This window comes from Peromyscus leucopus, chromosome 8a (genome assembly GCF_004664715.2).
Source record: "Peromyscus leucopus breed LL Stock chromosome 8a, UCI_PerLeu_2.1, whole genome shotgun sequence".
NCBI lineage: Eukaryota > Metazoa > Chordata > Mammalia > Rodentia > Cricetidae > Peromyscus > Peromyscus leucopus.
In genome coordinates, this window is record NC_051085.1 from 55,458,516 (window position 1) to 55,471,412 (window position 12,897).

The 12,897-nt window shown below is 47.8% G+C and overlaps 1 protein-coding gene across 2 annotated transcripts in view; it reads left to right on the forward strand.

Moving 5' to 3' along the window:
* Positions 1 to 12,897, forward strand: part of Smoc2 (SPARC related modular calcium binding 2) — a 132,260-nt gene that overhangs the window by 96,935 nt on the left and 22,428 nt on the right. For both annotated transcript variants that reach the window (XM_037200505.1, XM_028866604.2), the window contains exon 9: positions 4,522 to 4,604. In XM_037200505.1, the coding sequence (XP_037056400.1) occupies positions 4,522 to 4,604 (83 nt within the window). The remainder of the gene's footprint in view (positions 1 to 4,521; positions 4,605 to 12,897) is intronic.

Here is a 12,897-nt window from a genome sequence, read left to right on the forward strand (position 1 = left end):
TCTGTGCAGACTCTCCCCGGGTTTCAGGCAAACAGGACAACCTCAGCTCTCCGCTTCCACATTTGCCTGATGGAAGGTTCAGGAAAGGGCTCAAACTGAACCCAGCTGAAAGGCCTGTTCATATGGCTGTCTTCCTCTGGACCATACTTTCTTATATCCACATAACAAAAGCCAGAAGAGGGTGTTAAATCTGTTGGGACCGGAGTGATAGACAGTCGTGAGCTGCCGTGTGGATGCTGGGAACTGAACCCGTGTCCTCTGGAAGAGCAGCTGATGCTCTTACCGGCTGGAACCATTTCCATAGCCAAGGGAGTTTTCCTTTCTGACAGCAGGAGCGACATTTCCCTCTGAACTGAGGGACTTGCTCAGTGTGGTCTCATCCCGAGGCTGTCACCGGTCCAGCCATGGAAGGGAGCCATTTACCATGCCTCCTCCAGTGCGCACCAGGTCAGAGCCAGGTTCCAGTCTAGTAAACTCTGCTTTGTGAGAAAGAGAGTTGATGCCACCTGCAGCGTCCCACGGTCAGGCAAACAGAGGGTGACACCAGGGTGGAGAGCAGTTCAGAGGTGGGCAGGGGCTGGTGGGGTCCCCACTCGTTCCTGCCTGGCTAGCCTTTCTAGTCAGGGGAGGGTGCAATGTCCTGGGGGCATTGCAAAGCCTACAGGTAGCATGTGAGGTGTGGAGGGTTCAGCCAGGGCAGGGAAAGCAGAGTCAGGCTCGCACTTCCCACAACGGCCCTGATGGACAGACAGTGCTGGCCTGGGTCGCTGCACTTGGTCGGTGGTGGTGAGAACATGTCCTGGCTTCCTCTCCTTCGTTTTCCTTTCTGTAAACACTTGAATGATTTGAATGTCCTCAGTGTTCCAGGCATCGCGCTGGAGGATGGGGACTCGGTGAAGGAAGAGGATAAACACCGGGGCTTCCTGAGGGAAGGGGGTGGCGGAGACAGAACGGGTCGGTGGCTAAGCCTACATAAGGACATGTTTTGGCTGATAACAAATCTGAAGGGCATTGAGCAAGAACAGGGGCCTGGGGCACAGAGAGATGGAACAGCTGGGTGAGAGACAGAGGCAGGAGTCAGGGAGAAAGGTGTGAAGGCCACACAGCAAGGCCCAGAGAACTTTGACTAGAAGGCAGAGCATCCCCAGGCAGGCTTTGTACAACACCAAGCAAGACAAGAGTGGAGCAGGCCTCCTGGGAAGCCCTGGCTTGGACTTGCCCTACATGGAGCTCAACAGTTTGCTTGTCCTGTCTTCTTGCGTACTTGGACTGCTTGACCTCGGAAACCAGGAAGCTGCAAGCATCAAACGCTTTGCCGTTTATAAGCCACCTATCTCTCCGTCCTCGTGTCCCACACAGGAATAAGGTGCTTCTGCTGTGGACTTGAGTCCAGCACAAGCCCTAGGCTGTCATCCTTGCGAAGCTGACCTTCCCTCTGAAGCAGACTGGTGGTGACTCTTGCAGGTTCTCCTGCCCCTTGGGGTCAAGACTGACATTCTGACCATATTTTGTGTGACCCTTCATGGAGTTGGGGCACTACCTGCCAGGCCCTGCTGCCAGGCCTGGTGGCACTCACACTGGAGGAGGGGCAGATTTCTACCTGGCTGCTGGCCAACAGTAGCAGGGGTTTGGAGGAGGCGATTGGATTCCTCGTGCAGGCCGACAGCCAGCGGCTCCATTAGTGCCAGAACAGGCTTCCCTTTCACCTTTGTGAGGGCTGGCTTAGGCTTTGTCCACCTGCCTGGTGCTGCAGTCTGGCCTTGAGACAGCCTCCGTTTCTGACCCCAGCGCTCTGCACAGTGGCCGTGTGCATGTGGTCATGTGGGCGTGAAATTGCACTTCTCCATGGCGGCAAGCCTGGTATCTGATGGGCAGCCATAGCCAGGCAATGTTCTTTGTTTTTCCTTATGTGAAATAAGTGCTGTTGAAAGAACAAAGGTTGTTGCAGCCAAGAGCACTTTGGTAAACCCATGAGCACCTCTCCAGATTCCTGTTTCTGCATTGGCAAGTCATTCTTGGTGTTCTTTCAAATGAGCAGAACACAGTTACTTAAATGCGCTCTTCAAATTTCAGCACCGCTGTAAGGCTCAAGAGAGCTAAGCCCCAAGTTAGAGCAAAAGATCAAATGAGCTGGAATGGAACTGCACATGGCCTGGCTCTCAGACTGTGTGAATGACATGAATACTGGAAAGAAAGCCCAGCTCTCGGACGCTGGAATACAGTCTGTGGCCCACATACGACAGGACTGCTGGCTTGGGGCTCTGTACCATCACTTAGGAGCTGAGACACATGCTCACTTTTCTATAGGTCACGGGTCACTGTGGCAGAGATGTCAGCCCTACCTCACCCCTAACCCTCAGGCACTGCCTGGTCCCTGGAATGAAGCTCTGATACCCAGGGCATTTATTCTCTCTAAATTTAGTGTCCCTCGGGGAATAGTGGTCAATGACCCCCGAGGCAGCCAGTTGTAATCCCCATCGTCTTCAGATGCATTTCGGCTCCTGTCTGATGATGTGTGGTCCTGGGCAGCAGATGTCGACTGAGTAGGTTTCTCCCCACCCCATTGCCACTGCCCTGTGGTTGCGAATGTTCCCTGCTGTCTGGGACTGAGCCTCTGTGTTCCCAAAGAATATTTTTGAGTGGCTTTGGGGAGGGGAGCAATTGTTGGACTGTTTGCTGGGGTTCATGGGGGCCACCAATTTTAGAAGCAACATTTCAAAAAGATGTAAAGTTTGTGTGAAGAGGGTGTTGTTTTCTCGGGTGCCAAAGATGCTGTTCAGGGAGGGAAGTCAATGGCGCTGTGGTCCTGGGTCTTGTCACAGCTGGGCTGCACCTACTGCTTGGATCTGATGTTCCATCGGAAGTCATTTGTTACGCAGTAATATTACTGACACCATAGGATATCTTATTGTTTTCGGTTTTGTGAGATAAATTCTCATGCAACCAAGGCTAGACTCGAACCCACTATGTAGCCAAAGGTATCTTAAACTCTCTTTTTAAAAAAGTGTGTGTGTGTGTGTGTGGTGTGAATCTGGGCACAGACATGTCACATCCCACATATGGAGCTCAGAAGACAACTTTCAATTGAGCAGAACACAGTTACTTAAATGCGCTCTTCAAATTTCTGGAATCAGTTTTTGCCCTCTGCAGTAGATTTTGGTGATTGAACTCAGGTTGATGGACTTCTGTGGCAAGTGCTTCTATGCTTAGCGAGGACAGCTGTGCCTAGAATTCCTGTGCCTCCTGTCTCTACTTCCTGCGTTCTGGGATGATAGACATGCCACCATGCCCAGTTTTAGAAGACTTTAAGGAATGTCTCATAGTGAGAAATTTCATTTTATTTCCTTTTTTGTGGTTGGAAAACAAATTAATAATGAAAAATGAAACTGAATAAATGTGACCTCACTATCCTTTTTGTGAGCAGAAAGGGAGGTAGCAGGGGAGAGAGGAAGAAAAGAGTCATTATAGAATTTCACCATTTCATGACTGAAAATATGCAGTAACAGAAACCCTAAGACAACTACTCTCTTACCGTGAGGCAGCATGCAGGCAGACACGGTGCTGGGGAAGGAGCTGGGGGTTCTCTATCTAGATCTGCAGGCAACAGGAAGTAAACTGTATCACCGGGTATTGGTTGAGCATAGGAGATCTCCAAGCCCAGCCCCACAGTGACACACTTCCTCCAACAAGGCCACACATAAATTTATTAGAGTACACAATATTTTGGGGAACACAATACCACCACATTTCCTCTCTTTTTGTCTAAAATTAAAAAAGCTTATAACTAATACAAGAAAAACTATCCAATAAGTATATACAATATATACAGCCAAAAATTACATTAATGATGTCTAGTCCATTAACATTTGACAGATTCAGATAAAAACTCCATTATATATATATGAAGTAGGCCACACCTACTTCAACAATGCCTCACTTCCCAATAGTGCCACTCCCTGTGGGTTTATGGGGGCCAATTACACTCAAACGACCACAGTAGAGAATGATACAGAGGGAGGAAGTCAGTGATCTCTGGTACGGGACTCCACTCCACCACTCACACAGATCTGGAACAAGGGCAGTTTCAAGGAGCTGTTGAGCCACAACAGAGGTTCATCTGGGTTTGAACCAGAAACATTCAGGAAGCAAGCAGCTCCAGGCAGAAGGCGTGGGCAGACCTTCGGAGCATTCTATCAACACTGGATAGAACCCACAGTACCTAACTTCCTTCCTTCTTTCTATTTTCTTTTTAAATGTCTGGACGAACTTTTGTAGCTCCGTGAGTTGTATTGAAAATTAGTTAGACTTTCAATGACAGATCATTGTGGGCTCTGAGTTCTGAGACCTGGCTAGGATCTAGGAATGTCCGCTCAAGCCACCAAGGAGCTGTGATCCAAGGATGGATCTCCTGGAACGTTCTGAAGCTAAAGCTGTCCATAGCTGTTAGATGTGAGAAACTGAAGACAACTCCAACTCGGGGTCTCAACTCCACTCTTTTCTCTCTTGTCCCCCTGCTCCTAGGTACGAGCAGCCCAAGTGTGATAATACAGCCAGAGCCCACCCAGCGAAGGCCCGGGACCTCTACAAGAACAGGCCACTGCAGGGTGAGTACAGCATCCATGGGGTTCAGGCAGCTCTGGAACCACTCAGGATCACTTGTAGTGTGGGAAGAGGAAGCTGACATCTTTGCTTCCCTGTGGCCTGGTGGACCCTATGTCTTGTGGCTCCACCGAGAGCCTGAATCCCAGCAGATGTGGGAGCCCATGTAAGAGACAGGTAAGACACATGCTGATCTCAGAGCTAACTCAAATCTGGCAATGTGGAAAGGGCCGCTGGTATAAGACCAGATATGTAGGGGAAGAGAGAGAAAGTATCTCTAAAGGGAGCCACGATGACAAAACTCTGTGGGGTTTCTGCAAGGCCTCTAGTTACTCTGTGAGGGATGGGTATCCTGACGTCACTCTTCGTTGAACTGGCACTTGAAGCTGGCAAGTGGCTTTCATAAACACAAGTCCATCTGTGTACCAAGTGAACTCAACTGCAAGGACTATTTGAGATTAAACAGAGAATAGATTTAAACTTACAATGAATCAGAGCTTTTGCTAGAAGATGCTTCTTGGGTGTTTGGTTTCCTCAAAAGGCATATAAGTGTCTGTGACATGTGAGGAACAAGGGTCTTGGCAGACAGACCTACACTGACATCACCGATGAGCTGATGCACCATGCTTGGAAGAAGCTCTCTGCTTCATTCTGCTTGGTTGTTTTCCCTTTAAGCATCTGCAGACTACGCATGTTCAGTCAGAGTCTCCAGGCTGTCACGTCCACTCTATCATATCCTCCATGCCAGGCAGGACTAGTCTAGTCTCTTCTGGCCAGGCTAATGTAGCAATTCTCTGTGTTTCCTTCATAGTTTGGACGGTGTTGACAGAGAGGGTAATTTTGAAAGAAAAAATGTTTTCCTGTGTATAAACAAGAAGAGAAGGCCAGCACACCCACATTTCATATCAACCAATATCAACCAATGGCACCGTGTGAGCCTGCTCACCTCAGAGGAGTAGCTGCCTTAGCTCTGCTGTGGGGAAACAGGCCACACTTTCCTCCTAGTATGAAACACATGGTCTGGGCAGTAGTAGCCCACTTTCTGCTCTGATGATCTAGACCAAGGCTTTCTGCTGGTTCCCACTCCCTGTCCGCCCATAGGTTCAGGAACCCATGGCAATACAATCTTCAGGGCATTATATTCCTTCCTGTGGATAGCTTCTTACTTCCTCTTCTTGCTTCCTCTTTCTGCCTCCTCTTCCTGCTTCCTGGGTCAGGGCTGAGACTCAGAGGATGAGGTTTGGGGGCTAATCTGGCCTAGACTCTCTGCTTGGAACCTTTGCATATTAATGCTATGTTCTTAGAGACCTCTCAGCTGGTGCAGAGGCTGGTTGGCATGAAGAGTACTTTCCCACCAGTATCTGGCCTCTAAAATCAGATTTTCTTTTGAGATAATTGCTGATGTAGACTCTTCTGGCTTTCAACTCCTTATGCAGTTGAGGATGGCCTTGAATTTCTAGTCCTCCAGTTTCTACCTCCCAGGTGCTGAGACTATAAATGTGCTCCAGCATGCTGCCTGAAACCAGGCTTTTGTGGCAGTGGACAAGATGGTTTTTAAAAATATGCTTGCTGGATTTGACTAGTCCTTATCATATCCTATAGAATTTCATTATGTCCTTTGTCCCCAACACTCATCTTGAAGAACAATACTCCATGACTTCTAAGGACTTCTAAGCATTGTGGCTTTCCCTCTATGAATACCACTGTCCAGTGAAACTTCCATTTGCTCCTTTTATGGTGGGATTTCACACTTTAGGTGGCTACTGTTTTTGATTCAAAGACTGGGGTGGTAAGTAATTTGGTGAGAACTAATGGCCATCACTATGGAGAACATGACAGATATCGTTGTTTGGCCTGTCTGGAGGTCAGAAGAAGTTACTCAGGGAGCAAGCATTCAATATGTACAAGAGGTCTCTGTCAGAGCCAAGGCAGCCACTACAGTTTGCTGGCACAAGGAGGAAGGACCATGGAGCCTCACGGCAGAGACATTGCCTCACTACCCCTCAAACAAGCCCTGGAGAGGTCAGCTCTTCTTCAGTCCCAAGATGTTTGGGAGAGTGATGCTCATGCCCGCTTAATAGCTTTCATTATTTGGAAATTATCCTTATTAGGAGAGAAATCCAGGAAAGCCTTAAATTAACTCCAGGATACAGGCTCTTCTTTGTGAGGAGGAAGAATTTTTTTCCACAGGAAGCCAACCGCCCCTGGGTAGGTGAAGCTTCACATGGCACACAGCCTGAGGGATGAGCGTTCGTCTGTGAAGACACACTCTCCCTTCTCTGTTGCTTGCTTCCAGCTGGGCAGCCTTCATCTCCCAATTCAAGCTGGGAAGACTGGTGCTGTCCTCACCTCTTCTGTAGCTCACACCACCTGGCAGCAAGTGCTGACACAGATCTGGAGTCCAACAATTTAGCACTGGGATGTATGTGGAAAGGCGGCGGCTCTAAGTTCTTTCATGTTGTAGGTTTCTATGTCAGGTTGTCTTACGGCCTTGTGAAAAGTAAAAACTAGGTCAGTAGAAACCTAAACAAAGCACAAGCCACCTTTTCCCCTTTGGCAAATCTATCTTCTTTCGCTTTTAATTAAAATACCTCACAGGGGTGGGGTAGGGTTAGAGAGGTGGATTGGTGCTTAAGAGCATGAACTGCTCTTGCTGAGGACCCAACTTTGGTTCCTGTAGCATGAATCTTAAAGGTTCTTATTAATAAAATCAAACCCGAGGCGAGTTATTGGGGTCCATGCTGGTAGATCAGAGAGACAGAACAAGCCACAGCTATCTCACCTCGCCGGATCCTCATCTGGTCTTGTCTCCTCAGACTGGAGGCCTCTGAGTCCTCATCTCAATGAATCTCAGCTGAACTGTGTTGCTCCAAAGCCTGAAAGCTTAACCAGCCGAATGCTTAACCAGCCAAATGCCTAACCAGGCCAAAATGCTTCTAGTTTCTCACCCTCACGCCTTATATACTTTTCTGCTTTCTACCACCACTCCCTGGGATTAAAGGCTGGCTTTCTGGGATTAAAGGCGTGTCACCATGCTTGGCTATTTCCAATGTGGCCTTGAACTCACAGAGATCCAGAGGGATTTCTATCTCTGGAATGCTAGGATTAAAGGTGTGAGTGCCACCATTTTCTCATGTCTGTGTGTCACACTCTCTGTTACTCTAGTTCAGTAACAATCTGATGTTCCTGGGCTTAGAGCGCACCTGCATGAATGGGCTCATACCCACACACAAACATGCAAAGGCACATAATTAAAAATATGTGTATTTTTTTTTATCTAAAAAGAGCGCATGGGTGTTTTTAAACAATGTACCTGCCCTGTTATTCCATCTACCCCACTCTTCTTATCCTCATACTCTCTTGAGCCTGAAGAGCTATTTGTGAAGAATCCAATGTGATCCCTTATTAGAGATGTGCCTCCTCCCTTCTTCCCTCAGGACTCACCTTCCAGGGACACCCTCCCTGCCTGTCCATCAGCATGTACCTGTCAGTGTGCGTCTATGTATCCAGGGCTTGAGATATGTGGCAAAGATGTGGACTTATTGGTTCACCCCTTTCCTGTACCTCACAGGGTCCCTTGGGTGAGACCCAGCCCTCCAACTCCCTTCCATCACCACAGAGCCCACCAGAGTGACAGAATAGGAGGCCATGTTTCTCTTCCTCTTGCTATCCTTTGTCAGCTCAGCATTCATGTTTGTTGATTTCAGTTAACATCAATCTCTTTCTCTCTATTTTAATTTTTGTTTTGGTTGAGATAGGCCTCATGGAGCCTCTACCTGTTCATGTTAGATTGGCCTCTAACTCACTACACAGTTGAGGGTGACCTTTGAACTTCTGATACTTCTGCCTCTACCTCCTAAGTGCTGGAGTTGCAAGTGTGTGCTGAACCGTTTCCTTTATGCAGTCGTGGGGACTGAACCCGGGGTCTGATGCATGTTAGGCAAGCATTCTACCAACTGAGCTGCATGCCTTGTCTCCGGCATGAGGCTTTAAAAGAATGAACATTTCCAGTGCGGGGAGGGTAACTGATCCTGAAGTTCACCATTTCTTAGACCTCAGAGCTCTTTTCATCCAGGGAAAGGAGGAAGAGGTGTCGGAGTGTCTTCTCTCCTTGGCAGCCTATGGCAATTACAGGCATAATTACAACCCTGGACTCAAACACAAACCCTCAAGCCACCTTCCATCCTTTCCAAGCGATAGTTTAGCACCATTTTAAATTGCTTCGAAATTAATTATGACTTTCTGAGGCAGCAGAAAACGATCCTTACCTCGCCGTCGGCATAGCTTAGCTTGCGCCCCAAAGGTAATTAGACCCCAAGCTATGCATTCTGGCCAGGTATTGCATGACACATGGAGAGGTTAGTGTTTGCCTTTCTTGCACAGTGGATGGGCAGCCAGCAGACATCGCCTTCCACAGCCAGGGGATTCCATGACAGTGAGAGATGTCAATGGTTCTCTTTCAAAAAATAAATGTCAACTTCCACGATTTCTGCTGTCAGATCAAATGCTGAATTGAGACATGAGTCAGCTGAGAACAAGGTGCCTTTGTGCTTCTTTATTTATTATTCATTTTAAAAATTTTTGAGACAGGGTCTCACATAGCCTATGCTGACCTTGAATTTGTTATGTAATGACCTTGAACTCCCTATCCTCCTTCCCCACCTCCTGGGTTCTTTAATTACAGACATGTGCCATTTCACCTGGTTTATGTGGTACTGGAGAAGCCAGCCCAAGGCCTCCTGAATCCTAAGCACTTTACTAATTGAGCTACAGCCCCAGCCCATACTGTGCTTTAGACAAATTCCTCTGAACTTGAACATATGGGTGAAGCTGTGTGTGTGTCCCTCTGGGCCATGTGCTCCTCCAACTCCCAAACACACACACACACACACACACACACACACACACACACACACAGGCCACCCTGTGCCACCCTCCTTCTATCACGCAGATAGGGAGGAGGTTGAAAGCAATAGAATGCTTTGCTCAAATCAATGACACAAGCCAGGATATGGTTTCTGCATGTGTTAAGGGTCCTTCCTAACATGGCAATGATTGAAAGTGAGACCTGGGTCTTCATGATGTTAGTTTCTGATTACTGGTCTTGATGACTAAGCGTGAAGGTAAACTTGTAGATGAATGTGGTTGATGGTCCTTTAGAAGACAGCTACATGGCAAAATGTGAGCATTAAATGGGTTCCGATGAGGAAAGACAGTTGTGGGTCCAGCCAGTCGGGAGGCTCACCTCATACTGCCCTCCCTAAGGCTTTAGGAATAGGAACAGCAGGGAGAGGAGCCAGGAATGGAGACGCCCAGTGGTTGGGCAGAGGTGCAGTATGAGAGCCATGTCTGTGAGGACGTTCTGGATGTCACCCCACAGATGTGTTGCAGAAAAGAGCCTCCTGGACACCTGGACACTGGGGATAATGGAGAACAAACTTTCTGTTAGGTTCTTACTACTTCTTTCTTTCTCTCTCTTTTTTTTTTATGGCTGAGTTACAAGACATGAACATGGGGCTGAAGGCAAATGATGGGCAAGAATGAAGGAGAAATGCTGTGCACTACTTGACAGTACAAAGTCCTACTGAAAATTTCATTAGAATAGGGCACTCGGTTGATAGTTATTTTCTGGTTTTTCAGAGAATGAGGAGAAACTTGAGGTTTGGGGGGAGGTTTTGAAAAGTATTCACAGTAAAATAAGAACAGACAAAATACGGAAAGAGATATTTCCCCACTAACCTGTGGAGAAATGAGTGATGAGGGCCAGCCAGAGGTTGCAATTTGTCAATGCTCTACAGGCATGGGGTCCTGAGTGAACGGTGACATTTTCTCTGTTACTTGATGAACATGAGGAGCTTCCTTCCCCCGAGGGTTTTAAGAAGGCCGGATGCATAGGACTGGGAGTGATTTGGAAGGGGCGGGGCACCAGAGTGAGCAAGGGGTGGGGCACCAGAGTGAGTACGCGTGGCATCCCGTCTACAGAGCATTTCCTATTCTCATAAATTAGGGGGGGCATGGTTTCTGCCCCAACTTCTGCCCAGACAAGCCCCTGGGAGACTCCCTCCTCCCGGCTACCAGGTGTGTGGTGGCTACTAGTGACTAAAGAGTCTGAGAGGCTTATCAACCTACCCATAGACCTCATCTTAGGAAGAGGGCAATGTTCAGCCCACACTGCTCCTAGTATGTGCTTTATAAGCAGCAGCGCCAGCTTCACCGTAGGGACTGGGCATTTGGCAGTGTCCTATGCTCTGAAGGGCCTCCTCAGTTGACTGTCTGCTGTCACCACGGCAAGCATCATCCTGAAGTGTGAAAACACAGCCTGTGATTAGTGGTGACACACCAGTGATTCACCTGCACACCATCCACAGAGGCAGCGCCATGATGATTAGAGATCGTTGGTGAACTGTGGGAATCAGCCAGCAGAGGGCTTGGGAAGGCAGGGAAGGTTACCTAGCAGGGTAGGAATCATACTATCTTGGTGGGACACTAGCGAGAACAGGTAGACAACAAGGAACATGTAGTCCTCCTCCCCCTCCAGTAAACATCACCTCTGCAGCAGGCCCAGCCCAGATCACAGCTGAATTCAAACACATTTCCCATCACAATGGATGCAAACCAGGAATACTGACATACACCGACAGGGAAGTGTTTGAAAATGGCCAGCTTTTGAAAAGCACCTAAATGTTCTAAATATCTACTGGCTTTGATTTGATTTCTTGTTACCCAACACTTTTATATAATAAATACCTCATTCACAAGCTACCCATGGATTTTCCCAAGTAGCCCAGGACCCTGTGTTAAGGGATACATAAACTAACAGGAGGGGTGTTCAGCAGAGAACCCTAAGAGTCCGGGACTCTGGGCCAGCTGTCCAACCCAGGTTCCACCAGCCATAGTTGTTTAGAAGAACTGTGTTTATTACTTCTGCTGAGGCAGGTACATCGCCAGTTATGTGAGAAGCTGCTTGACCCCAATGCTTAGAGAGTGGTGTTTACAAAGAAATGAGGCAGAATGAAGTGTAAGTCACTATCAGGTCCTGGAAGAGGCATCATCCTGACAAATTCATAACGTAAGCAGAATTTCAGAAGCAGCTCCAAAAACTTAAGAGAACGCACTGTCCTTGGACACCACCAAATATGTTTAATTGTTGCTAAACAATCTTTATTCTATTACAAACATTTCCTGCCTCTTTATTAAGGCCGTTTATCTAGAATAACCCAGTCGGAAGAAGCGACCAGCTTGCCCTCTGGCCTTAGTTCATTTTATCCATTTAGGCTCTTCCCAGAACTAATCCGAATTTGCTAAGACTCAACCATAGCCAAGTTAAAAGTTCTCTGCAATACATCTGTTCACAGAATCTAATTAGATGGCTCAGGCAGAATGGACCGGCCAGAGATGTTGCCGAGAGCCCTGTATCACCAGGCAGGTGCATGATCTCACTCCTCAGGAGCCATCCACCTTGATTTTAAGTCAGGATCTCTCGCTGGTTCAAAGTTCACCTATTTGACTAGGCTGCCTGGCCACCCAGCCTTAAGGATTCAACTGTTTCCACCTCCCCAGCCCTAAGATTACAAGCGTGTGCCACCAGCCACACCTGGCTTTGTTACATGGGTTCTGGAGAGCGAACTCAGCCTTCATGTTCTTAAGGCAAACCGTTTACTGACTGGGCTATCCCCCAGTTCTGTTCTCTTCCCTTTAAGTCTTTCATCATAAGCCCAACCCCAACTATTCTTACTAATCTCATTTAGCTTCCTCTGATGGCTCCTGAGTTGGTCTTATTTCTGGAACGATTCGGGTTCCAGGGGGTTGTGACAGGCTGGCCAGCTGTGAGGTGACACGATTGGCTTGTCATATTAGCTTGTCATGCTGGCTGCTGTCCCTGAGAGAAGCCACTCAGACACGGGTAGTTTTTGTCGGTTGTCTTTCTGTCCACCCCTACCAACCTTTTTTTTTCATTCTGACATCAAGGTTTTCACCTCAGTACCCCTGTGTCTTGAATCTAGAGTCAGTTAGAATGTCACCCCTTCTCTTTGTGAGTTGTTCCTTTTTAATATTGTGTGTGTGTGTGTGTGTGTGTGTGTGTGTGTGTAAGGAGAGAGAGAGAGAGAGAGAGAGAGAGAGAGAGAGAGAGAGAGAGAGAGAGAGAGAGAGAGCACTCTGAGGGTTCAGGATGTGGGAGAACCACTTCTGCTTTCTAGGAGCTGGGACCTGGACACCGAGATCATAGCTTCATTGCCTCACCATCCATGCCATTAGGCAAAAAACAAACAAAAACAAAATAACAATACTCCCCCCCCA